The sequence below is a fragment of the Rhinolophus hipposideros genome, assembly GCF_964194185.1.
Source record: "Rhinolophus hipposideros genome assembly, chromosome: 22".
In the NCBI taxonomy this organism is placed as follows: domain Eukaryota; kingdom Metazoa; phylum Chordata; class Mammalia; order Chiroptera; family Rhinolophidae; genus Rhinolophus; species Rhinolophus hipposideros.
Genome location: NC_138068.1, coordinates 18,029,226 through 18,055,917, shown reverse-complemented (window position 1 = coordinate 18,055,917; position 26,692 = coordinate 18,029,226). Strand labels below are relative to the sequence as shown.

Below are 26,692 nucleotides of genomic sequence, written 5' to 3'. Positions count from 1 at the left end.
AGGTGGTTGTTGAGCACTGGAAATGCGGCCGGTCCGAACTGAGATGTGCCGTCCATGGGAAATACACACTGGATTCCGACAACCTGGTACACAAAAGGAACGTATCTCATGAATAACATTTTATATTGATTCCATGTTGAAATGGCAATATTTTTGGTACTTTGGGTTCCATGAAATATATTATTAATTTCACTTGTTTCTTTTTCTTTTTTTATAAAAGAAAATGTACAATGACACAGGCGGCTTGCCTTTGATTTCTACTGGACAACATTTGTCTGGCTAATTACTCACAGCGTGGAATATTGAGACTGGCATTAACCACGCCGTCAAAGTCATTTCAGGATTTTAAGAACACTCCCACAAACAGAGCCTTGAAATTGGCAGAGATCTGCTGTCCCGTCGTGTTTAATAAGCACCCAGTTTGCAGGGTGACGGACCCTAGGAACCCCATCTCTCTGATGCAATTAATTGCCTTTGATGGGAATTATCACTAGGCTCCTTGCTGGGATAACACTGATACACGCCACGTGTACATCTCGCTGGCCTTGGTAAAGCACAATTTATGGGCTTGGGTTCAAATGTGAGGGCCAAGGCCCAGAGGGGCTCTTTGGACTTCAGAGAGATGTCCACTTTGGGAGGCCACAGTTTGGGACATCTCTGGAAAAGCTGCTTGACTGCAGAGGTAACAAAGGATCCTGTCTGCCTTTTTTGGGCAGTGACATGTGGAGGAAAGGCCCCACCTGGAGTCAGGAGACCTGGTCCTCGGCCTGGCTCTGTCATTTCCTCCCTGTAGCTCCTAGGCTTGCCGTCAGCCCTCTCTGGGCTTCGGTTTCTCCATCTATACAATGCGGGCAGTCGTGGTTGATCCTTAATGACCCCTCTCTGTTCAAAAGGGGAGGTCTTTTAATTTCTAGGTTTTAAATGATATCTTCACTCTACATGATCCACCGAGGCTGGAATCCAGCAGAAAACCTCAGAGTGGCGCCATGGATCTTTATGGGGTGATTCAGCCTGACAAGGGCAGGGGCCAGGTTAGATGACCACCCCGTCCCTGGCTTCTGGCCCAGGCATCGCCCTCGGCCCAGACAGGGGCTTCCTACCCTGTTTCCCCGAAAATAAGAGCTAGCCAGACAATCGGCTCTAATGCATTTTTTGGAGCAAAAATTAATATAAGACCTGGTTATATTATATTATATCATATTACATTATACTATACCCAGTCTTATATTATAGTAAAATAAGACCAAGTCTTATATTAATTTTTGCTCCAGAAGACGCATTAGAGCTGATTGTCTGGCGAGGTTTTATTTTTGGGGAAGCACGGCAGTTGGTCCATGAGTTGTGAGAGAGGCAGAGTGCAGATGAAGGCTCAGAATCCACACAGATGGGAGGAGCTGGGTCTGTGTCAATGGTGGGCCATGTGGGCAGAAGGACCAGAAGCTGGAGGCTCAGATGACAGGGACATGTCCTAACTGCAGAGGCCTCTCCCAGCTCCTGCCCAGTCATCAGAGGAGAGGCATGTCCCAGACCAGGGTGGGAACTCACAGCTCCGTCCCCTGTGTTGCCCTCCAGATGAGAACTGGGGCAGGTGGCTCCTCATCCTGAGAGGCTGGCTGGCCCCAAGTCAAGGAAGAGAAGAAGAGGAGCCGCCGTCCTCCCACTCTGCTGGAACCCTCACTGTGGCCCGCTGCATTGCTGCAGGAGACGCACTGTGTGCTTGGTGAGGGAGCAGATTCCCAGATATCTCCGCCACACAGCCTGAAAGAGAACCCCCAGGGTGGGGACTCCCCAGAGCTTCTAAAGTCCACTAACATCTCATAACTCTGTTTCTAGGCCAGTGGTAGTCAACCCAGCTGTGCACTGGGATCACCTGCGGAATTTTTGAAAAAGCCTAACGCTTCGGCCTCACCTCAGACCAATTGTGTCAGAATCCATGGGGTGTCGCCTGAGTATTAATATTCTTTTAAAGCTTCCCAAGTCATCCCAGTGTGCATTCAAGGGCTGCCCCAGCCCTACATCAGTTCTAACAGCCTTAAGATGGATGTTTGGGGAAAAGGGGAACTTGGGAGGCTCAGAGAGGAGAAGTAACTTGCCTAAGGACAGGTAGTGAGGTGATGACGAAGCCAGTCCTGGAACCCAGGCCTCTTTCCTGAGCCTGGGCCAATTTCTCTCCTGAGGCTAAATCTCCTTTTACAAGCCAGAGCTCAGGCGGGCAATGCCCACAGTATTTCACTTTAATAATATTAAAACCTGGTGCAGTCAGGGCCACCACAGTGATGGGGTGGGAACAGTGATGGCGATTAGAGGAGCCGTAAGTCTTTCGCTTTATCCAAATCTTGGGCAGTAATTTAGGAAATTTAATTAAAGGGGGAGAAATGGGGACACCTCAAGCCACTTGCCTCCTGTTATAATGAGTGAAATACACCAGGCTGTAAAAGGAAATGCTGTCTGAGACGCACCTCCAATGTTTTATTGCCAAGTTTTATTCACTGATGTAAACGTAATCGCTGGAAACTGGAGCTGTATTAATGCACATATTTTCACACTTCCGGGACCCCGCCTGTTCCCCTCCTCCCCAGGTTTGTTCACCCACCTCCCTGGATCAGTCCTTGTGCTTTCTGGGCATGTCTACTCCAAGTTTGGCTTTCCCCACTGGTTTCATGCCCTCCCATGGCAGATAAGAGTTTAATAGGATTCCATTGCTCCTCTGAGCTCAGTAATGCATTCTGGAAATTAGGCGGTTACATACTGAAGCCATTGTTCCCCCTTATGAATGGGTTCCCTCGAAGCCAGTGACCAAGGGGTCTCTGATAAGCTCCTATGAAGCCGTGCTCCACATGTTATTGGTGTGTTAAAAGGTGCAACTCTGGACTCACATTGCTCATTGTTAGGGGCTGATACATTTAAGTAGTTTCTCCATGAATCAGGCAGCTTAGGTATTTCCCCCCTCTTGGCATTGATAGATGAGCGAAAGGAAGCCATTTAGACGGTGCTATATAGGGCCCTGGCCCACACGGTGAATGATTTCCAATGCCCAGTTTAATTTATTTTTAAATGAAATTTGTTATTGATTGTGGATTAAAAGGACAAATCTTACGGCTGTTACCACTGACAGAGCCATGGTGCTCAAGTGACACTTCTCAAGGAGGGGAGGGAGGTGGCCTTCCTGAGTCAAGGGGAGGGTAGAGACTCTCCAGGAAGCTTGGGTCAGAGGTAGGGGACAATGCGAGATCCCCTGCTTGGGGGGTGGGGACTTTAAAAAGATCATTTTTCCTGACTGAAATATTTGACACAACATTTACCTTCTGAGCCTCATTTGGGTAACAGAAATAGCAGTGATATTTGCCTCCTGGCATCCACGTGACCACTAGATGCTTGTTTAATTGCCTCCAGGGATGGGAAGCTTACTATCTCCTGGAGCATTCCCCGAGTGAAATGAGTGACAAGAGTTACCCACCCTGGTGAATTCAGAGACTGTTTCCTGGAATAGTCTTTGTTTAACTCCCACCTCCACCAAGACCCCAGGTTCCACAGTACCCGCAGTTGGCACTGGGATCAGCAAAGCAGAAATGAGACAGAATTACACAGGGGAGAAATACGTGCTGAGGATTGGTCCTTTCACACCCAGGCTCGGCCCCACCTCACTGTGCAACTTGTGTGGGATCATGAATGTGATTTATAAACTGTAAAACATAATTTAGGTGCTGCAGGAAATATGGATGGGACAGTTGTGGTATAGTGGGAGAGACCTGAGCAGGGATACAGAGGACCTGTGATGGTTGGCTGTGTAACTCTGAGGAATTCACTCATCCTCTCTGGGTCTTAATTTCCTAAGCTGCAAAGAGGGTGGGCTGAACTAGATGTGCTTGGCGTTATGCCTAAAAGCATGGGCTCCAGAATCAAACATCAGAGCTCTACAACTGTCTTGCTGTGTGACATCGGGCAAGATACTTAACCTCTCTGAGCATGTTTCCTTATCTGTTAATAATAATAATAGTGATCATAACAATAATAGCCAACATGTAGCATGTATTTACTATGTTCTAAATGCTTTCCCTGTAGTAAGTCATTTAATCCTCACAATAATCTTGTGACAAAGGTATTGCTGGCTCTATTTTACAGATGAGGAAGCTCAGGCCCAGAAAGGCTAAGTAACTTGTCTAAGGTCACACAACTAGCAAGTGGCAGGATTCAAAACCAGAGTCCACAATTATAACCACATAATTCCACCCTATATGGCCTGGTGGTTTGGATGTTTAAATGGGATAGTTAAAGTTCTTAGCACAGGGCTGGGTAGACCGTGGTGGGCCCACAAAGCCTCGGGGGCTGGGAGAAGGCAGCTGGCATTTCTTCCTGTGAAGGACTCAGACTGGACCGTGGCCAATGGGGACTCCACCAGATAGAGAGGAAAGTACACGTGCAAGTGGAGGAGAAGCTCTGGGAAAGATACGGACATGCTGAAGCTAGGGCATGTTCACGGAGAGAACATGCAGGAAATTGTGGCTGGAGCAGAAGGTACATGCAGGAGGTGAAGCTGGGACGTGGACTGCAAACTAGAGAAGTCAGGATTTCTCTAATAAACAAGGCCATTGAAGGGTTCCGAGCAGAGCCATCGCAGTGTGAGCCTTGTCAACGTGAAAATTCTTGGAGGTCTGTCCTTGAAGGGACCCTACATGTTCCTGGGTTTAACCCTGTCCCAGACTAGGAGGAGAAAGGACTCCTGCAGGTCAGCCATGGGGTTAGGGGCAGAGCAGCAGTGTGCGGCCGTCCCACGCCAACTCCTTCCTCTGCAGCCCTCAAGCAGTCTCCTGTTTTCTCTCTTCTAGTCTCCTTTCTCTAACTGTCCTCTTGCCGGTGACCCTTTCCCTCCAATCTGTGGTTTAAGAGGAGAAAGACCTGGGCTGAGCCCCAGTTCTGCCACCATGTTCTCCTGGAGAGGTCTCAGGCTGGGATTGAAAGAGTCCTGGGTTTTAGTCAGCCCGGCTACGTGATCTCGAAGATTGTTTCTTTCTCTTTATAATGGGGGCAATGGAGCCCATTTCAGTGGGAGCTACGCTCAAGTGAACGAATGAGAAAACGCTTTTGTAGAGTTCAAGACTTCTGGCTATCCTTGGATAGCTTAAATACCACCTTTGTGTGAGAAGGAAGTGAGAAGTGAGTCCATCAGGCAAAACAACAACAACAACAAAAGCAAACCCGGCCTCTTCCTCCAGTGAATGTAGGTTTAAGGAGCTGGGGCGACGGTCCCCACCGTGGTATTATCCGTGGTGCTGAAACAGCGCGGCGCCGCGGGTCTTGCGGGGGCTGTCAGTTGTGTTAAAACACACAGTATTTGTAAATGCGTGACACTTCAGGGGCTGACCAATTCTGAATAAACTGGATTGTGTCTGGTGTCTACAGGCCCCATCCGGTGTTCTGCCTGCCATAGTACTGGAAAGGGGAGTGCGAGGACACAGTAAAGGCAGAAGGGTGGGGGGCTGTCCCTCGGGTTCTAACTCCATTCTCAAACTTGAGGCGCTGTCCACAATGCTGTCCACACGACCCATCTGTGACCTGGAGTGGGGGCGTGGGCCATCTGCGGTGCCGATTACCATTCGGCGGGGGCGGGTGAGGAAATTGGAAGCTCTGTCCACGGTGCTGGACCCTCGCACATAAAAGCCCGCCGAGGCGCGGAAAGGCTGGTTGTCCCGCTGACGCGGTCCTCCTCCGTGGCGCTAAAAGCCCCGCGGATAGGACCGTGTTAGAAACGAGGCCTGGAAAAGGACGAGGGATGAAAGAAGGAGGGAACCAGCCCGGGGATCAGGGACCTCGCCCCAGACTCGCTCTGGGACCTCGGAGAAGCTATTTCTCTAATTTAATGTGTTTCTGCATCTTTTAAATGGGGCCATAGGTCCGCCCTTGTGTCTGTACAGAAGGTCTGTCCCAACAGCCCCAGTAAAATGGTCAGGGATCTAGTTGGATTCCTGCTTTGGGGAATGGGAGTAGCCTCGTTACCTGCCCCTCCCCAGTATTCCATCTAAGCCCCGTGGTCCGAGGAAGGGAGCCCTACAGTCCAGAAGGGGGCGATCCAATCCACTGCGCTTGGCCCGGCATGTTCAAGCTAGAAGGAGCCCCAGCAACTTGCCTGCCTCACACCCACTATACAGACTTGAAAACTGAGTCCCACAGAGGGAAACAACAACAGTAATAACTTTGAGCTCCTACCATGGGGGCGGCATTGTGCTAAGCGCTATACACTCACGATTTCGTCAATCCTCACTCACCACGACCCCTGGAGGTAGCGATTATTCCCATTTCTCAGATGAAGGCCATGAGGTTCAGACAGGAGTAGATACACCCAGACACCACCACACAGGACGTCAAAGGCTGCGGCAGGGCTACAGCCAGGTCTCCTGTGCCCCGGCCCTGGTTCCTATCCTGCCTCACCGGCACCTGCACCCTCACCTGTCCCCCTGCCCCCGTCACCTCCCTGCCAGCAAAGTTGAGGAGTCCCTGTCAGCGCGCTGGGTCTGGCGGCAGACGCATTGGTTTCCTTCTTCATCCCGCTCGATAGTATTTCTGTTTCTGAAGCCAGCTATGTTATGCTTTGCCGGGACCGGGTCCCTGGGGTGGCTTCCTCCACCCCATCCCGCCCCCTACCTGCGCTCTCAGGCGGGGGAAGTTGCGGGTACCGCTTTAAAAATCCCAGCCTGGGCAAAACTTTGATGATAAATCAAGCGGCAGATCCCTCCGCCACCGCCTGCTCCGAGCGGGAGGGAGGGAGAGGGAGGGAGGGGGTGCGGCGGCGGCGCCGAGCGGAGTGGCCTTCCGCGGAAGGGAAGAGTCCCGCAGTCGGAGGCGGCCGGCTGGGCGTGAGCTCGCTCCCCGCAGCCGGAGCTGGGCCGGAGCCGGGCGAGGGCTGGGGCCGGGGCGGGCCGGGTTCCACGGGCCAGGGGCAGCGGTGGCAGCCGGGCAGGGGACGGCGGGCTCGGGGTCTGCGGTCTCCCGAGCCCTGATGTGAGGCGGCGGCGCCCCCGGCCCGAGCGCGCACCATGGGGGCCCCGCTCGTGGTGGCGCTGGGCGCCCTCCACTACCTGGCACTTTTCCTGCAACTCGGCGGCGCCACGCGGCCCGCCGGCCACGCGCCCTGGGACAACCACGTCTCCGGCCACGGTGAGTTCGGTCGCCACCCCCGCGGACTTCCCCACCAAACCCCACCCCGGGCTGCGCCGCTCCAACTTGGCGGCCCCCCGGGCTCGAACCCGCGCTGGACGTGACGGGGTCCCGGGGCGCCCCCTGCCGGGTCCCCGGACCCGCCCTGGCCACCTGGCCACCCCTGCTGAGGAGGGGGCACCCCGTGCGCACCCCGGATCTGGCTGTCACGGAGAGTCCTCTCCTCTCCCCACACCCACTCTCGCCAATACACACACCTCCGCGACCACACAGACATTCACAGCCACGGGCACGCTCAGAGCCACACTCACTGCTTTCTCACGCGTGCAACCCCTACCCTCACACATGTCCAGACACCTCAGATCCCCCTCCTCACTCATAAGCACTCACACTTATGCCCACTGCACACACAGAGCACACACTACGGCTGGTGGGCTCACACCCTGCCAGCTGGCAGCCAGGCTCACACACTCTGCACAACTCTTGCCTGCCCGCCTGCCTGCAGACATACTGGCAAACACACACACACACACAGACACACACACACTTGTGAACACACTTTCCTCGCCCACTCCTCCCTGCCCATCTGTCTTTCTCCTTTGTGGGTTTAACCCCACAGCTGCCCTGTTCCCTCCCTCTCCACACCTGCCCCTTATGCCACTGGGAAACCTAGGAGCCAGAAGACCCTGTCTCTTGAGAACTGGTAGCCTGGGGCTGCAGCCGCCCCTGTGGAGGGTGTGCGTGGCAGGAAAGGAGGCTTGGTGGGCGCTCCCTGAAGACACTCGAATAGTTGGGATCGCTGCTTCCAGCTAGGGGCATGGAAAGGGGAGAAGGATGCTTTTGTCTGTCTCTGGGGTGGGCAAGAAGCCCTGGCCATCCCTCCATAGGGTACCACCACTCATCCTCATCCTTGGCCTTGGAGGACTGAAATGTAGGAAATCTCAACTCCAGCTTTCATGGGAGCCGGGGAGCAAGCATTCCCAGCACTGGTTGCCTAAGTGTCAGAGCTCCTTCTAGCCCCGGAGGAGTCTAAGTTGGCAGCAGAGTTGGATCATTTGAGGTTGGCAGCTGTGGGGGCTTCCCTGCCCCCTGTGAGCCAGGCTCCTGTATGGGGACCAGGGCATAGATGAAAATGCAGACTCTCCATCCATCTCTTCCCTGCAGGGGCTTCCAATCTGGTTGGAGAGGCTGCAGCACCAATGCTGGGCACTGTGTGCCAGGGCTGGGGGGAGCTTTGCACAAAGGGCAGAGAACTGGGTGATTTATTCTTATGGGAAAGAGTGAGCCCTGGGGCAGAGGTGGGGGGATGTATAATCCGAGAAGGTTTTGCTTGGGTGTGACGTATGAGTGGGATTGCTCCAGGGGTTGGGGGCTTCCAAAGCCCTTCTTAGGGTCTCTGCTTTTTGAAAACCATGACTCCCTGCACTCTTCTGCCTTAACACGTTTGGTAGTAACTGCTCTGTGTGTCATTTATGCACTCTTCACATCCCTCGTCTAATTTCTATCAACCTGGTTGGAGCCGTGGTAAATAGGGGAAGGGTTATTCTGACCCTCAATTTACAGATGGCGAGACCACGGCTCAGAGAGGAGAAGGGACTTGCCCAAGGTCACACAGCTAGTGAGTGGCTGAGCTGGGACTGGCCCTAGGGTCTGTTGAAAAAGACAGCGCTTTTTCCAGGATATTCATCTCCCTGTCACATTCCCTTCCATTCAAGGGAAACTGGGAATTCCTCCTTCCGCTCCCCTCCTTGCTCCGCTCAATTCCTTGGCACTGTTGAAACTTGCTTTAGGAGGGTTTTCCAAGGAAGGGCTTTCCTGAGTTTGCAGTCCCAAGAGATACAAGGACTGGAGCTTTGAGATTTATGGTCATCCTTCTGTGGAGCCCCAGACCCCAAAGATTTGGGTGCCACTCTCATTCCTGAGGCCCCGAGGTGGTCCCCCAGAGGGAAGCAGAGTTTGCCCTTTGTGTGGCAGTCTCCGCCTACCCAGTGGTGCCAGGTGCGCTTAGGGGCACAGCTCTGTCCCACAAGCTGTAATGTCCCCTCTGAACCTTGGAGACGTCCAGCTACTAGGCCCAGAGGAAGGGCTAAATGAAAAGGACACAGTGCTGGCTGCTGGGGAACTTGGCTTCTTTCACTGACCGCCTATGTGGCTCTGGGCAAGGGAGTCACTTCTCTGGGGCTCCTTTTGTCCCTCAAGAAATGAGGAGGCTGGGCACCACTGCAGGGGCCAGACCGCCTTTCCCCAACATCACAAGGTTCAAAGTCACCAAGTAGTAGCTGCCGAGGAGTCCCATGGCTGCCCCTCTGCTGGCCAAGATCCCGCCACCACACGAAGGGTTTGGAGCCACTCACTTAATCACAAAAAGAAACTGTTATTAATGATAGTGAGACGCGGCGAATAAGTGGGTCATGTCTAATAAGCCATTTGTGTTCAGGAGGAGAATACCAATTTGATAAAAGCTGTGTGTGCTGAAAAAGCCCAGAAATTGCTGTTTAGCAGATTGGAGCCTGATCGTTTCATTATTCCTAAGCTCTGCATGTCCTCAGCTGATTCAGGAATTGTGGCTGGGTTAGGAAGGTGTCTCCATGTCTGGGGTGAGGGTGGGGGCTGGAATCAGGGGCTCCTGGGGAGAGGCCCACCGACTAATTGCTTGCCGCTGATCACCTCTCCAGCTCCGTTGGAGCCCAGCCCAGCCGCCAGGCTAATGCTTTCCGCCTGCCCGCCCCAGGGCTTGTCACAGGGAGAGCCCGTGGTCAGATGGGTCCGCAAGGACATCTGTCTGGATTCCCATCTCCTTGCTACCTCCTGTCAGCCCACTTCACAGAGGGCTTTTTAAAGGCACAAGGAATGAATGGGGAGTGAATGGTGCATGCCTCTTAGAGAAACATCAGGAATTAGGAGGCTGGGGTGGTGACAGTCAGTGTCTGCACCTAGTAGGTACTCAATAAATAGCAGCTATTTTGATTTTCCCTTATCAGAAAAGGTTAACTCATTGCCACGATCACAGTGGGGGTGAGAAGAAAAGGAACTGACATTTATGAAATTCCTACTGTGTGCTATGTGCTGCCAAACCCTGCTGGTGTTAACTTAGTAAAGCTGACATTATTCATGTAAGGCTGGTGTTGGACATGAGAGGATACGGAGAAGTTCAGAGAGGGCCAATGACTTGCCCAAGGTCACTGAATCTGTAGAGAGCTACAGAGCTGTGCCTAGAGTGAAGGTGTGTCTGGCAGTTCTGGGCCTGCCTCCGGGATAGCCTTGAGGCAGGCTTAGCAGGTCATGTGATAGGACTTTTTCTCCTCAACAGCCCCATTCAAGTGCACTCCATTCCAGCTCCCCAGAGAACTGGTAAAGCAATGGATTCCACCAAGAGGAACCAGCTGCTCAGAAAGGTGACAGGATCTTGCCATGTGCAAGTTAGAAGAAGCCAGCTGGGCTTGGCTCCTTGTCCAGTTGCCTTTCCAGATCTTGTCCCCGGCAGGTGTCCAGAAGGCAGGATCTTTGTGAGGACCTTTGCAGACCCCTTGCCTTGGAATCACCCAGGGAGTTTATTAAATACAGATCCTGGGGTCTCCCCGGACTCACTGATTGTTGCTGGAACCCTGGAATCTGCATTTTAATAAGTTTCCCAGGTGATTTTCTTGCAGCCTGGAGTTTGGGAGCCACGGCCTTAAATATCCACCCATACCTGATCAGACATGTAGGGATGGAAAAGTATCTGGTGCCACGGGCTGCTTTTGGTCTGGTTTTGCCAGAGAGGGAAAGGTCTAGGCTGGGCCAGGTAGGTGGACCCTGGAAGCCTTATACTGCAACAAACATCCACCCTTCCATCCCACCCCGACACACACACACACACACACACACACACACACACCTATCTACCTCTAGGCAAGCACCTTCAATTATTAATACACCCCAATGCAGACAAAGACCCTGGCTTGGCCCGGTGCTTTGTCCACTGAGTGATTCACTGTCCTGAGTTTCACTCCATTGCCAGGAGGGAGCAGCAGGGCGCTGGGGGAGGAGGCGGGGGGCCGCTGGGCCATTTGGCAAACAGCCTGTGCACTGAAAAATGACTCGGGCTTTCTAGTGTTCCTTACCGAACTGTTGGTATCTCACCATCAATAAGCTGGCTAGTTTGGTGGCTGTGAGATGGAGAAAATTGAGTGCTGTCTTCTGAAGGTTATGATGTTAAAAATGTGTCCGCCGTTGTCTCGGGTGTTGGTGATTATTCTATCAATTACACCCGTAAACACTCTGCCTTGGGCTGAGGGTTTACTGGCCTCCTGTGGGGAATTGGCCCTCACAAGCCGTTTTCCCCAAGTCCTTCATGGCAATTGGTTCTGACACCTTGCCTATCAGCAGCTCCTGCAGCCTCTCCCCAAGCAAGGGGACGTGCGGGTGGCCAGGAGGATAGGGAATTTGGCTCATCCCCATGGAGACAGCAGGGGTGTTGGGGGAAGTCTCCTCTAACAAACAAGCACGCAGGGTCAGGATTGCTGTGGGAGTGGTCCCTTCCAACCTTCCAGCCGCTGGGGCAGGAGATGGAGCACTTGGAGTGAATCACCAAGGCTCAGACTCAGCCAGCAAGGCCCCTCGGCCCATCTTTCTCAACCCTGTTCACAGAGGGGAAGACCAAGACCATGGGCAAGGGAGCATTTGCCGCACATCGCCTGGAAAGTAGTTGGCTTTTGGAACCACCTTACCCAAGTCTATACAAATAGGGTGAGAAATACATGGAAACAAATGTTTATTGAGTGTCCTGTGAAGGCTTTAAGTGGCATCGTCTCATTGGATCCTCAGAAGAACCCTAAGAAGAGGGGACCTTTCCTGGCAAGGAGATTAAAAGGCTTGCCCAAGGTCACGCCCCTAGCAAGTGGAGGAGCCAGGATTTGAACCCAGAAATGCAGCTCCAAGGCCGCTGTTCAGTGCTGTTGAGTCCCAGAGAAGAGGAGGGAGAGGTGGAAGGAGTATGGTGACCTCACACTCCACACTGGGGAATGACCTTCTAACTGCCCTCAGAGGCTGAGAAAGTCATATCAGTGGGGAGAGGGAGTACGTGGTGTGAACAGTGGCGTAAGTGCCCACGTGAGGTGTAGGTGTCAGAAGGAGGGGAAAGGTGGTGGCAGCAGGCAAGCCCACCTCCTGGTGCTCGGCTGTGACCTTGGACGTTAGGGGCAGATCCAGCTCTTGGTGGGGTTATGGGAAGAGTCAGCCCCGAAGGGAGTTTGGGGCCAGCTGGGCACACAGGGGCCGCATGCAGGCACTCTCACTCCCCCACCCCCAATTGTAATGACCCGGGGCTCCAGGGCAGGGACAGGTCAGACTCCTTTGTGTCCTGTCACCCACTGCAATGCCCAGCACAGGGAGGTGACAGGGAAGGAACACATGGATGGCAGGGAGAACGAGGCAGAGGTCTGAGATCCGCATTCTTAAGTTTGCTCATTCTTAAATTTGTAGTTTTAAACATTTACATAATTTTAAATTCATAGGGAATCCACGTTTTTCGTAGAAAACTCACAAAATTGGAGCCCCTCCTCCTTCCTACTGTCCACGACAAGGACATCCTGGTGTGGGTAAAGCTGATTTCACCTTGCAGCAGGCAGACCCAGGCCTGGCCCCATGGGGTGCATGTGAGGTGCTGCACACAGAGTAATGGGGTTTCAGGGTGTGACCTCCTCTGCCAGGCCCTGATGAGACTCTTCCATCAGAAAAAGAGGTGGTGGGGGCGCCCGTTAGCTCAGTTGGTTAGAGCGCGGTGCTCTTCACAACAAGGTTGCCGGTTCGATCCCCACAGGGACCACTGTGAGCTGCGCCCTCCATAACTAGATTGAAATTACTTGACTTGGAGCTGATGGGTCCTGGAAAAACACACTTTAAAAAAGAAGCAAAAGAGGTGGCGGTCTCACTGGTGACCCTGGGATCCACAGCCACTCACTGGTTCCTTCCAGGACCTACCTACTGCTGTGGAGAAGCGGGTAGGGATGGGGTGGCTGAGGGACTGCGGCTCCGCCAGATCCCCGGCCCATCGCTGTGTCTCCTCCCCTTCCTTGCCGCCAGCAGAGAAGTCTCTGGGACTAGCTCCACCCTCCCCAGCTGAAACCCCGGTCTTCAAGACCCCTTAGGGCCCTCAGCAAGATTGGGTCCTACCTGAGAGATAATCTTAGGCCGAACCCCGACCAACCTCTTACATTTTGATAGTTATGCATTCATTTTAAGGTAGATTAGAAAAATATAACCAGCACATCAAAACCTGTGATTTTACAGATATGATTGCTTAGGATGAGCCTAGCAGGGATATTAAAAAATAGTGGGTTCGTTTATAGGAAAACATTAAGGACGTCCTCGTACGGGGGTCCACAGGCACGTGATGTGTGGGAATGACAGGACTGGCATGTGCTGGCCCACAAGTTGCCCCCTGCCACCTCATACCCCCTGCTCCTTGTACTGGGAACCACCTGATGGGCTGCTGCCACGCATTGGAAGCTGGGTCATTCGTTCATTCATTCATTCAACAAATATTGATTGAACACCTGCCACGTACAAAGCTCTTTTAGCCACTGGGGACATATCAATGAAGACAGATAAAGTTCTTGCTCAGACAACTAAACCTGTTATGTATATACACAGAGGGTGCCAACAAATGTATACGCATTTTAAGAAAGGAAAAAGCTGTTTTAAAATGACGCTTATGGTAACCACTTTGAGCACCTCTTGTCATTGCAGAAGTCAAACGTGCCTTGTATTCATCTTCTGTTATCGGTATATACTATTAACAATTTTGATACAGTTTTTCCCTTCAAAGGTGTATACATTTGTTGGCACCCTCTGGTATATAGCTATAGATATAGATGATATAGATACAGAGATATAGGTGTAGATAGAGATATATAAGAGAGAGATAGACATAGATATAAATTGTGCTAAGAGTTAAGAAGCAAAGAGAAAGGCACTCACCCCCTGGGGCACTGAGGGTATCCAGTAGTGAACTGCCCATCACAGAAAGTATGTAAACTGGCGCTGGACCCCACCAGTTATTAGCTGGAGATGTTATGGGTGGGGGGGTTCCTCCTTTATTCCCCAAAGGGACATAAACTGGTGAGGTGGGCAGAAGCCAAAACACCGTGGGAGGTTAATAAAGATCTGTCACACAGCAGTTGAGTGGTGGTGCTGGGCCCAGGGCCCAGGTGGGTGGAGCTCCCAGCTCAGAAGCTGCCTGGCGTCACAAAAGGGGTGTGGCAGGGGTTTGGGGACTTTTGCTGCCCCATGTTGAGGGGTGGGGGCAGGGACTCCTCTGTGACTTCACTGCAGCTCTGAGTTAACATGCCAGAGTTGGGGTAGGGGAATGCACCTGGTTTTTATCCACCCGACCCCTGCTCCCACCTTCTGGGGCCCTGGCAGGTCCCTGCCCCTCTCTGGGCCTGTTTCTTCACCTAAGCTCTGAGTGCCTAAAATTCTTCCATCGTATCGTCCCAGCCCTGTCCTTTGTCCTCCCCTCAGCAGGAGAGGATGCAGCCCATGGGGGCACGGAATTCCACCCAGCACATGGTACTTCCCTCTCAGTGGCCGTCAGGGGTCTGTGAACACCAGCCGTCTCTCCTGGAGCATTTTCTCTGTGCCTACCGCTTTCCCTCCCTCCTCTCATTTAATCCTCATGCACCCTAAGAGGAGGGTGCTCCCATTTGACAGCCAAGGACTCTGAGGCTCGGGGGGCTGTGGTGTGGCTTGCCTGATGACACACGGGTGCTGAATGGCAAAGCCAGGCTTGAGCCCGGCTTGTGGGACTGTAGAGCTGGAGTTCTTACACCCCCATCTGTCCGGCTCCTTGCCGCCAAACCCGGTGGGGGTATGGCCAGGTACTTCGTCTGGAGTGGCACCCTGGCCTCCTCAGATTCTTTCAGGGTCCGTGATGCCAAAAGGCTGAGAAGGCCTGGGTCTGGCTGAACGGTCACGGGTCTGAGAGCCTAGGGTCCTGGATCCAAGCCCAGCACTGTCAGTGGGGAGTGGTGGGACCCTGGGGACATAAGTGTGGCTCTGGGTGTGCCTGCCTAAGGGTCCTACGAGTGTTTTTGTCTGAGTGAATGTCTGGAGTGTGTTTGGCTGTTTAACCATGTGTGGTTTGAGGAGCTGTGGCAGGGTGGGAAGGAGCCTGGGTGGTCCTTTAGTGTCCTGGCCTGAGGGGTGGTTTCCTCTGCCCAGTAGCCTTTGCTTTAATACCAGCCTCCCCACCCCCCTTCAAGCTGTTGCCCTTGGGACGAGAGGCATAGAGGCTCTGGGAGCATCTGGAAGGTAGAGCTGGAGCCGGGAGAGGGGGCCTTGCTCACAGCTATCAATCAGGGGGACTGCCAGTGCCCATCTGTGGCGAATGCCCTGCCTGCCCCTCTCTCTCTGGTTCTTTCTCTCTCCTGGTTTGCCTCTCCCTCTCTCTTCTCTCTCTCTCTCTTTCTGTCTTTTAGTATCTCTCTCTTTTGCTCTTTTGCTGTCTCTGTCTTTAAATCTCCCTCCGTCTTTCTTTGTCCCTTTCTCTGTGTCTGCTGTATCCATCGTGCCCCCTCTTCTTACCTCGGTCCTCCGTGTCTCTCTGTACACACACACACACACACACACACACACACACACACGTGCGCACACGCCTCTTCAGATGATGTCTCTGATTCCACATACATATATTCTGTGTATCACAATGACTCCCACACAGAGTAGCACTCAATAAATGTCAGCTGAATGAGTGAAGTGAATAAAAGAATGAATGGCCAAATGGTGAAGTTATAAGGGACACTGGAGCTTGTCTAGACTAGTGGTTCCTAATTATTTTGGAGGTCACGATCCTCTTGAGAATCTGATGAAAACTGGATCGTTTTCTCAGAAAGGGTTTATCAAGGCTCCAAAACCCACCTGTGGCCCTCAGAGGAAGCAGCCTTCATTTCACCAGGGAGGGAACAGGCCCAGAGAGGAGCCAAGGCTGGGCCCAGGACACAGGGCAAATGTGCAGCAGGGCCAGGCGTGGACCTGGAGTCCTCTCGCTCCCCTGCAGCCATCTCACGTGACCTGGGGAGGCCTCTGGAAGGAAGCTTCATTCACTTTCCCCGGCAAGTCCTTGGTGAATGAGTGTCTTCAAGGGATGGGTGTTGGGGAGAGGTAATGGAGGGCAGTAAACCAGAGACGGGAGCCCAGGAAATGGCATGGGCAGGTGAGCCATCCCAAGGAGGTCTCTGCAAGTTCTCTGAGAGTGGTTGCTGTGTCCTGGTGCAGTCAGGGAAGACTTGCTGGGGGAGGTAGGCTCCTTCTCAGCCTACATCCGGGACCTCCAGGGCTGAGAAGAGACTCCAGGGCCCAGTATAGAGCCTGGCCTGACTGCCTGGATCTGGCAGGGGCTTCATTTGGAGAGTCGTGTGTACCGGCAAAGCAGACTGCAGCTGCACCTGCTAAGAACAGGCTACGGAGCTTGGTCTCGACCTCCAGGGCAGGGGCAGCCCTGGGAGCTTTCTGAGTAGAGAAGGCACAGAGTGTGGCTGGTGTTTGGGTGGGTGCGGCTGTTCGAATGGAAGGTGGCAAGGGTGGGAGGTGGCTCACAGGATGCTGGAGCTAGCCGCGGTGTCCATGGGATGCTAGAAATGGGTGTGTGTGTATGTGTGTGTGCACATGCTTGGGTGTGTGTGGGTATACGGACACTGGCTTCCTTTCTAGTGCTTGAACACACCAAGCTCCTTTCTCCGTAGGACTTTTTCCCAGGCGATTTCCTCCCCCGGCAGGTTTTCTCCCAACCTCTCCTGCTTCCTGCTTCATGTAGCTCTCAGAGGCCCATGACCTCCTGTCAGAGCCTCGGAGGGATCAACCCAGCAGGCACCCCAGGCACCCATCAACATGCCCGTCTTGCAGAGGAGGAAACCGAGGCCTAGAGAGGTGCAGCAGGCTAGGAGCCCCACACCTAGTTCAGAGAAAGGGAGCAGAGCTCAAACTTTGTTTTCCCTCCACCTGGCATGTTAAGGGTGTCTCTTGGGTTGGGGGGGTCTTGATTGAATTCCTCCTTTCTTATAACTCTCAGGCTTGGCTCCTGGCTGAGGGTGGGGAAGGTGAGAGCAGCCGGCAGGGTGTCTGTTTTGCTTTGTGAGGTTTTAAAAAAATTATTTCCGGCCTCGGAGGCAGCAGCAATTATGGCTAGCTCGCTGGGGAGCTGTTTGCTGGCTGTCATCAGCCCCAGGAAAGGGTCCCTAATGGAGGCCCGGCGGCGGCCAGAACGCTTGGTAGTGGAAGCAGTACTCCAAACAAAGCAGCACTAATGGTCTTGGGCAGACAGAGGAGAGAGGGAGGGGGAGGGCAGGCTGGCTGTCAGCTGACGGGAAGGCCTCAGGGGCAGGGTCCCTGAAAATCACCAGCTGGTCTCCTTATGCCCCCCAGAAACCCCAGCAGTGATCCCTGAACTCCAGCTAGGTGCTGGGTGCCCCTAGGCGCATCCTGGCTCTCCTGCTTTCTGTTAAATCCCCTCCCAGAGAGCGGGAACAGTAAGTGCAAAGGCCCTGGGGAGAGGCAGAACCCCTTCAGCTAGCGATTCTCTGGTTCTGGAATAGTCCTTGTGTTTGAAAAGGTCAGGCCAGGCTAGTCTTCTAGGTGAGGAAAAAGGAGGTGGGAGCCTTGGGGAAGGAAAAGCTGGAGCGAGGCCATCCTGTAAGAGGCAGCGTGAATAGCAGCCTGATGATCACCATGTTCATGGAGCCCACTATGTGCCAGATATTTACAGGTATGTGTGATCCCACTGAGTCTCCACAGCACCCATTTGACGGATGAGGAGACCGAGGCTCAGAGATAGGCCCACCACAAGGAAGTGCAATTAGGGTTAAAAATCCAGGTCAGTCTGATTCCGGAGCCCACATACTTGCTGCTGCAATCTTGAGTTTCCCAAACACAATTGGGCAGGAGGGGGAGGGGACGGGGAGTGAAGGGCCTGGATTCTGAGGGGGAGGGGCAGCATGGTCACTCTGCTCTCTGCCCCTGCCTGCTGGGTAACCAACTCTGCTCTTGAGCATCCCTGGGGGTCTGCCTCAGTTTCTCTCCTCCTCTTGGTCTGCCTCTCCCCTTCTGCTCTGCTCTCCAGGGCGATGGCCCTCTCTGGCTCCACCCTGGATGCGTCCCATATCTCAGTTTTCTTTCTCTTTCTCAGTGGATCTGGGGATGCTCCTTTCTGGGGTTCTGGGGCGCCTACTCATTCCTGTGGCTGATGCAACCTCCCTTTGTTTCCTCCATTCACCGCCTCTCTGCCTCTGGCCTGCAGCCAGGATGGGTACATGCCTGGGCTTCCGGGTCAGACACACTTGGGCTCAAATCTGGGCACCTATTGAACCTCCCTGAGCTTCACTAACCATTGGTGCAGTGGACTTACCCCACTGGCTTTGCAGGAGGTACAGGTGAGGGTGAAAAGAAATGCCTGTTTATTTTCTCCCGTTCCCACTCTGCCCCTCCACCCCATCCCTGCCCTGTCCCTGGTCCCTGCACATTCTCACACTTACCTCTCTCCCTCCCAAACACTTTCATTCCGTGTGGCCAAGACATGTGGGAAGAGGAGGCGGGAATTCCACTGGGGAAACCTGCTCAACTCCCACACTCCTGCAAGTGCCAGAATATCTTTACTCTCCTTAAATCTCCCTAGATCTGTAATTCCACTGCTGTCTCCCTCAATATGTGCTGGGTGGCCTTGGGAGTCACCTGCCTCCAGCCTCAGGTGCCAGCACTGCCCTCCTAGCTGTGTCAGGGCTGCCTGGTAGAGGACCTGGGAAAGTCCCCACCCTTTCGGTGCCTCAGTTTCCCCATCTGTAAGAGGAGAGTGATAGTGGCTACTTCCCAGGTTGTTTGGGGGTTCAATGAACTATTTTATTAGAGAAACAAAAGGAATGAAATCTGATCTCCTGATTCGTGGTTCACTGTGAATGAACCTCGAAAACATTATGCTAAATGAAAAAAGCCAGTCCGGAAGGACCACGTATTATGTGATTGCATTTATGAAGATACAGCGTAAGCAAATCTTTAGAGACAGAAGGCAGATTGGTGGTTGCCAGGGGCTGGAGACTGACTGCTTAATGGGTACAGAGTTTCCAGTTGGGGTGTTGAAAATGTTTTGAAACCAGACAGAGGGGGTGGTTGCACAGCATTGTGAATGCACTAAATGCCACTGAATTATTCACTTTCAAATGGTTAATTTTATGTTATGTGAATTTCACTTCAATTAAAACTAACTAAACAAATAAATAAAAAGGAATCACCTCTGTAGCACATACTCTGTGCCATTTATAAATGTTAACTCATTTAATCCTTACAACCTTTGAGATAGTTGTTACTATTATCCCCATTTTACAGATGAGGAAATGGAGGTATGTCACCAGGGACGTAGCGAATAGTGTGTGCTCCAAAATGTTAGCTGTTTTAATTTTTATAGGGTGGGGCAGTCCCCCTTTCCCCCCAATCAGCCGGGGCTGGGCAGGAACCCCACCTGGGTGAATGGGCTTGTGTGTGTCTAAAACTCAGCATGTGTGGGTGCCACCAGGTAAGAGCAGGTGTTGAGGCCCCACTGTGTCCCGCACCCTGAAACAGGCTCTTCACTGGCATTAGTTCATTTAATCCTCAAAACAAGCCTGTAAGTCATGACGAGTGGGAACCAAAGCTCAGAGAAGTGAAGCAACTTATACAGAGCCACACAGGAAATCAGGGCAGAGCGGCAACTTGCATTCTCACCTCCCCTAGTCCCTCTCCTTCCTCCTGGCCCCCTTGCCCCTTTAGCCCACATAGCAACACTCCTGTGCACAGAGCACGGCCTGAGGACCCTGAGGCTGCAGAGACAACAAGGCCTCAGATTGCCTAGGACAGAAGGCCCTTGTCTGGGGGGTTCGCCCCATGCAAGAGAGTAAACAGCTCCCCACCAGGGCCAGCATTTCTGTGATGCCTCCTATTTCATTCAAAATTCATAAATTTCTGTATTCTGCCCCATAATATATTCATGTTTGTTTTAAGACAAAAATAATGTTCTTTCCCCACTTTGGGGAGGGAAACCCATGCCTCAGGAAGGTCCTTCCTCCGTTGGAGCTGCAAAGATCATCAGGGAGCCCTCCATTCCTTTCTTTGTTCATTCATCCTACGAGCACACGTTAGGACCTCCTCTCTCCTGAAATGGGTGTTAGTCCTCACCACGTACAAGGCACAGGTAACCTTACAGGGAATCAGACTGGATGCAGCACCATCAGCAGGCCTGGAAGAATCCGTAGGATTCCGGTAGGTGAGTGGCAGGGAAGGTTTCCGAGTATATGGGCAGCGCATGCAAGGGCTTGGGAGGTGGGATTGGGCCAGTGGCCAAAGAAGCCAGAGCCAATGGCAGTGAAGATGGCGCCCGTGGGTGTCCACATTTTCAGGACCTGCAACCCAAGCCCCTTCTCATTAAGAAGAAAGTCTCTGCTCGGTGCTTCTCTCAACTGAACACCTAACTCTCACCAGTCTCTGTTGTTAATGAAAGAAAATGGAGATGCAGGCCCGTGGACTTCAACAAGCAACCTTCCCTGGTTAGAATTTACGAACGCTCTTTGGTTTTCATAGTGTTTATTTTTACATTTACCCTCTGTTTATAGCAAGTGATGCTGATTTTCCATGTATGGCAGTAATAAAAGCCTTCTTTTTAAGCTGATTTTTTTTTTAAGTGCAAAGGGAAAGATGCTTTGAAAATAAATATCAAGTAAATTATAGTGCCGGTGGTACCGGAATCCTTCAGAAATGATGAAGGTGGTCCCCAAAAGTTTAGACTTGGGAAGCCCTCTCTCTGGTATTTCCTTTCCTCTTCAGAGCTGCCCCTGACTGTGCAAAGACCACTCAGCCTTCGTTCAAGCATGCCCCCTCCTCCCAGAAGCTTTCCCTGACTCTCCAGGGCTACATAGACCTGCCTTGTCCTCTCCTAGCGCGGCAGCTTGCAATGTGTGAGTGGTGCATACCCTGAACAACTGTACCTGGCAATTTAGGCTCAGCCCCGGCCCTTCTCTGTCCACGTAACAGTCACTGGTCTGTGTGTCTCTCCTGTGGACGCTTTGAGGATGAAGGCCTGGCCTGAGCATCTTGGGAAGCTCAGCATAGAGCCTGGCCCAGGGTACAGGTCCACAGGGGCTGCTCTCTTTCATTCCTTCTGCAGGGAGGACTTGAGCTCCTACTACGTGCTGAGGCCAGTATGTTCCTACTAAGCGCACTGCAATTCCTTAAGCTTTGTACAAAATTCTTCCTCTCCGCTTCTTGAGAAGAGGAAAACTTGTCCACTCCAAGATGAAACAACCTTTCATCAACTCACACCTTGATACCTCTTGCTGCAGTCAGCCTGTCAGAAGCCAGAGGCTGCCTGGGAGGAAGCAAAAAGAACCCGTGGTGCCTCCCCTGGGCCCATCCCAGGGCACTCTGCACCCATCCCTGGGGAGGAGGGAGCTCTGGTTGTTTCCTGCCGGGCTCCCTCTGTGCAGCCAGGCTTCTCAGTCCCTGGGGGCTTTTCCATCCCACTTCTCCAGGTTCTCCTCTAATGTGTACTCTAATGTGTAATGGACATTACACATTCCCTAATTTCAGGAGTGTGGTGAGATTCACAGTTGAGCTAGAGCTTCATTAAACACTCCCTCTGTTGCCCTTTCCCCATATTATGCCTCTCAGCTGGGAATTAAGATGGCCACAGGTCTTCCTGATCCTGTGCCACATACCCTTGCAGCCCCAGCACCCAGCTTAGCTGGGCACAGAGCACCTTTCTGGAAATGGTCCCTAGAGAGTCACACTTTTTAATGTTCAAAGGGGAGCAGGAGCTTAGAGAGGACTCAGGTTTGCATTGGAGAACTTTATAGTCAGCCTTGGGATTGAAATCTGACTTTTTTCCTTCGTGCTGTGTGACCTCAGGCACCAATACTCCCTCTCTGAGCCTTGGTATGTCCTTCTGTGAAATGGGCTGGCAATAAATAGTACCACCTCATTAAGTCTTTGTGAGAATGAAGTGGGTCCTCTGTACAGTGTCTGGCACCTAGATGGGGTTTCCTTCCTTCGACCCCAGAACAGGGACTGGCCCTGATGGCCCTCAGGTTCTCTGAGCCTCAGTTTCTCCACCTGTAATAAAGGGACAATGATCCGTGCTCCGCAGGGTTGCTGTGAGAATTATGTGGGATCAGGCACATCAACTTTCTGGCTCATTGTGGGCCTCTGGTCACAAAGATGATCCCATGGGGTTGATGGGGCTCAAGGTCAGGGATGGGGGATGGCTGCTGGGGAAGCAGTCATGCCCTTTCCTGGCACTGCCCACGTTTATTTATTGCCCTGTTTTATTCTTGGTTCCATTTCATGTGACAACTTTATGGGCCCTCTCAGGGAGCCTCCAGCTTGGCTGTCAGTTTGGCTGGGCATCCCCTCAGCTGGGCCCATGTGGGCCAGGCTGGGCTTAGATGCCAGCATTCATGAGACCAGAAGGAGGGAGGGGGGAGGGGACGGTCCTGCTGGGGCCTGATTCAGGACCTCCCTAGTTGCCTGTGTTCATATGTCTATCCTCATCCCTCCCCTGTGGGTGCGTTCCCCCGAAAGACTCCAGTCTGGTACATAGTAGGTGCCCAATTGTGTGAATGAATGACTGGATGAATGAATGAGTGAATGATGTCTGTCTTTTTTGTGTTTTTTTCTTACAGTTTTTAACTTAAGTTCTCTCGAGGTTTGTCTGTCCTTCCTTTCTCACTTTATTCATTTTTTTTCAGTACATGCCTAATAGCACCCACTATGTGCCTGTTCCATGCTAGGCAATTCTGGGTCCCTGCCCTGGGGGAGCTCCCAGGCTAGGGGAAGATAAAAGACACCTCAATATATGTCATCTAACACACTCTAGTGGGGCAGTGAAAGGAGGACTCAGAGACTATCAGAAGGTCAAGAAAGCATTAGGCTGAGGGGTAACCACACTGGTTCTCTCTGCTCTGTCCCTGTGCCTCTCTAGCTCCAGCTCTACCTTGGTTCCCCTGTCTAGGAGCTGCCCCTGCCCCCAGTCCCCAAGGGGAGCCCTGCTCTCATTCTGGCAAAGATTGATGAGTGGGCGAGGGTCGAGTTCCTGCAGGCTTCCTGGAGGACGCAGCCTCAACCCAGAGATTTGAAGACTGAGACAGCAGGGAGAGCTGTGCCAAGGGAAAAAGATTTGGGTCTAGACCAGAGGGTCTGGGATGGGGAATCTGAGCTCAGAGACAAACGGAGATGGGGCCGAGGCTGGGACCACCTTTGGTGGACAGCCCCCCTGGGGCCTGAGTGATTCCCACTGGCTGCTTGGGGTATGCGCTGGTATTAGCAAATGAGGAAGGAGAGAGGTACAGGACTGATGGATGAGAGGTCATGGGGCCCAGGCGTGAGTGAACTACAGATGTTGTGTCCACTGCATAATTTAATGAGGCTACAAGGAAGCATCTCTACAATGGAGATGATAGAATTTTAAGCTAGAAGGTGAGAGGAGGGAGTGATGTTTGTTGCTCACCTACCATGTGCTCGGCGTGAGGCCTATATTGCCTTGTGTAATCCTCCCCTGAGTCCTCTTATTTTTTCCTTTTGTCAGATAAAGCAACAGGCTCAGAGAGGTAGAGGGGCTTGTCCAGCTAGGATTTGAACCCCGGCCTGAAGGCAAAGCCATGGATGTTTGTGCTGAACCGGGGCCTGGAAGGTTAGCAAGGAGGTCAGGGCTCTGCTCCTGAAGGGTGAGCAAGATCCAGGTCATCCCCTGCCTTTCCCGGAAGCCAAACCCAGGGACTGGGGCCAGGGCCGCAAGCTGTTTCCTGCAGATGATGCCCTGATAACTGGGTCTGGGGTTAATTAATACATTGCTTCCCCCAATTAAAAGCAGAAAGGAAGAAGATATTGCATTCAGTCAATCCTCTCTCTCTTCCTGCAGAATCCTAATTTGCGATCACCAGTTTTAATTGTCTTCCCAGTGAGCCCAATCCTGCTCAGGCCCTGAGGCTGGAGAACACAACTGCGTCCCTCTCAAAAATCTGTAATTATACCAGCCTCCCCCGGGACTGGCTATGAGGAGTTACCTGGCAGGGACAGGAGGAAGTCAAAGGAGAGATGGACTTTATGTCCCAAACTCAGCAGGGATGCTGGCTTAAAGACTGGGGTCTGGGTGGCTGGAGGGAAGGAGGTGGGGGTGGGGGTAGGGGAGAGAGGCTGCAGGAGCAAGATCTAGACGTTACAGGCTCCCACTCTAGAGTCCTCGAGAATTGGGTGCCAATGTAACTACCTACTCACTCTGGGGCCTTGGGCAAGTCATTTAACTTCTCTGAGCCTCAGCTTACCGATCTGAAAATGGGTTTCATAATGATCATACCTAATCCATAGCATGATGGGGGGAGGTACTCTGTATTTCTTAGAGTTTATTATATCGTCATCATCATCAAAATTAGGATGGGTAATCTACCAGTTTCTGGTGCGGATGTCGTGTCCTCACACACACAGTTAGGAGAAGGAGCAAGGACTGCTTGCCAGTGACAGCTTTGCACTTTCAGTGGAGGTAGGAGGAACTGAGCTCCCTGTCTCTGGAGGTATACAAGTGGGATGCAGAATTGTTGAGTCTGGTGGCTGAACTTCACCTCGTAATTCAGACCAGATTCTGAATGGGGCTGATGGACCTCTGGGTCTTAGGAACAACCGCTGGTCAGACGTAGGTTCAAAACCCAGCTCTGTGTGAATCTTGGCTGTCACATCATCTTTCTGAGCCTCATTTTTCTTGTCTGTCAAATGGGAGTAAGTGGATCAGAGAGTATAGGTGACAATGTCTGAGTAGTGCGAGGCATGTAGTAGATGCTCAATTAACGATGTGGATTTAACAAAAACAGAAAAACAAGGCTCTCTGGATATCCCTTCTCCCTGCCTTGGCTCACACCACTCTTTCTCCTTGCCTCTGCCTCTGCCTCCCATCCTTCAGGGCCTGGCTGACATGCCTTCCCTTCCTCCCCAAGATTCCCCTCCTCCCTCAAGTAGAAGTGATTCCTCCCTTGCCAATGCCCAGGGCACTACCCTCAGGACACGCATTACTTTCTCCCTCAGACTGTCTAACTGGTGGGGCTCTTGGACCATGAGTTCTAATCCCCATTGCACAGAGGAGCAAATTGAGGCTCAGAGAGGAAGAGAGATTCTCCTAAAGGCACACAGCAAGTGTGTTGGCAGAAACAGGCTCAGTCCTCTATCCCTGGCTCCCAGTCCTGAATTCCAGGTGCTAGCCCACATACATGGCTTCTCCCTGAGTGGTGGTTTTGGGGGATCCTTGGGGCGGTGCCAGGGACAGGCCTTCATGTTGCTGCCTGTGAACAGGGAGACTTAGATTTGCCATCAAATGCCCAGAGCCTCGGTTTCCCCCCTTGTCCTGTAGACACACTGCCCCCTTCACCACTGAGGTTGGAGCCAATGAGGCCCTGAGGGGGTTTCCCCCAACCCACCCCACCTAGGCAGCTCCTGGCAGGGTTGGAAGGGAGAGGCCCTGGGACCAGAGTCCACTGTGGGAGGGATTGCTGGTGGCCACACCCACAGTCTGCTTGACTCCCTCTCCATCTTCCCCCAAAGACCCTCCCTGCTCTGGCTCAGGATTACTTGCCCCACTGGGCAACACCTCCTCAGGAAGCCTCCCCTGATTGCCTGAGGCTGGGTGAAATGTCTCCTCTGTGCCTGCCTAGGCCTTTGCACTCAGAATAAAACAGACTGCCCATCCTGCCCCATGGGACTCTATAAGAGTGACTGTTTTGGATTGTTCCTTTTAAAGAAAGTTCTACAACCAAAAAGAGTTGAATTCTCTGGGAAGAGCATGGCCTTAGGAGTGAGACAAGCCTGAGTTCAAATCCAGACTCTGCCATGTGGCCTTGGAAGGGTCACTCTCCAGCGCTGGGCCTTGGCTGCCTCCCCTGAGCAAGGGGGACATGGGAGGGGGAGGGGAGCAGAGGCTGATACTGAGTCCTCACCTGCTGGGTTTCCTCGGGTACCCGGCCACTGCACACCAGAAGTGTTGCTCATCTAAACTGTGATGTGTTATAATTGTGTAAAATACACACGAATTTCCAAGCCTCAGCACAAAAAAGAATGTAAAATATGTCATTAATACTTTTTATTATTTGAAATGATCATTTTTGTGATAGTTTGGGTTCATGAAAATACATTGTTAAAATTCATTTCTCCTGTTAAAAAAAACCTTTTTTTTTTTTTGGTAACTTTTTTTAATGTGGCTACCAGAAACTTGAAACTTCTGTGTCCCCTCACGAATGGCTGGCGTTCTGTGTCTGTTGGACACTGCTCTCTACATGACTATTACTGGGATATGGGGAGAGAGGTGGCTGTGTGGTGGGGTTCCCCACAAGGCTGTTTGGGGGTGGAGGGCCTGGCCGAGGACTCGCGGCCTGGGGCCTGACCTTGCCGAGGCCCAGCTGCTGAGCAGGCCCAAGCCATACACTGCCCTCTCTGCGCCTTGTTTTCTGCATCAGCAAAAAGAGCTGGTGGGCCAAGGTCAGAGTTTTCAATCAGTTAGGACAGTGGGTAG

General features: G+C 52.5%; 1 protein-coding gene across 1 annotated transcript in view; it reads left to right on the top strand.

Moving 5' to 3' along the window:
* The first annotated feature begins 6,804 nt into the window (after nucleotides 1–6,804).
* VSTM2L (V-set and transmembrane domain containing 2 like) overlaps nucleotides 6,805–26,692 on the top strand; it is a 33,103-nt gene continuing 13,215 nt past the window's right edge. Inside the window, exon 1 of the mRNA XM_081034687.1 lies at nucleotides 6,805–7,152. Coding sequence (XP_080890813.1) covers nucleotides 7,032–7,152 — 121 coding nt within the window. The 5' untranslated portion in view covers nucleotides 6,805–7,031. The remainder of the gene's footprint in view (nucleotides 7,153–26,692) is intronic.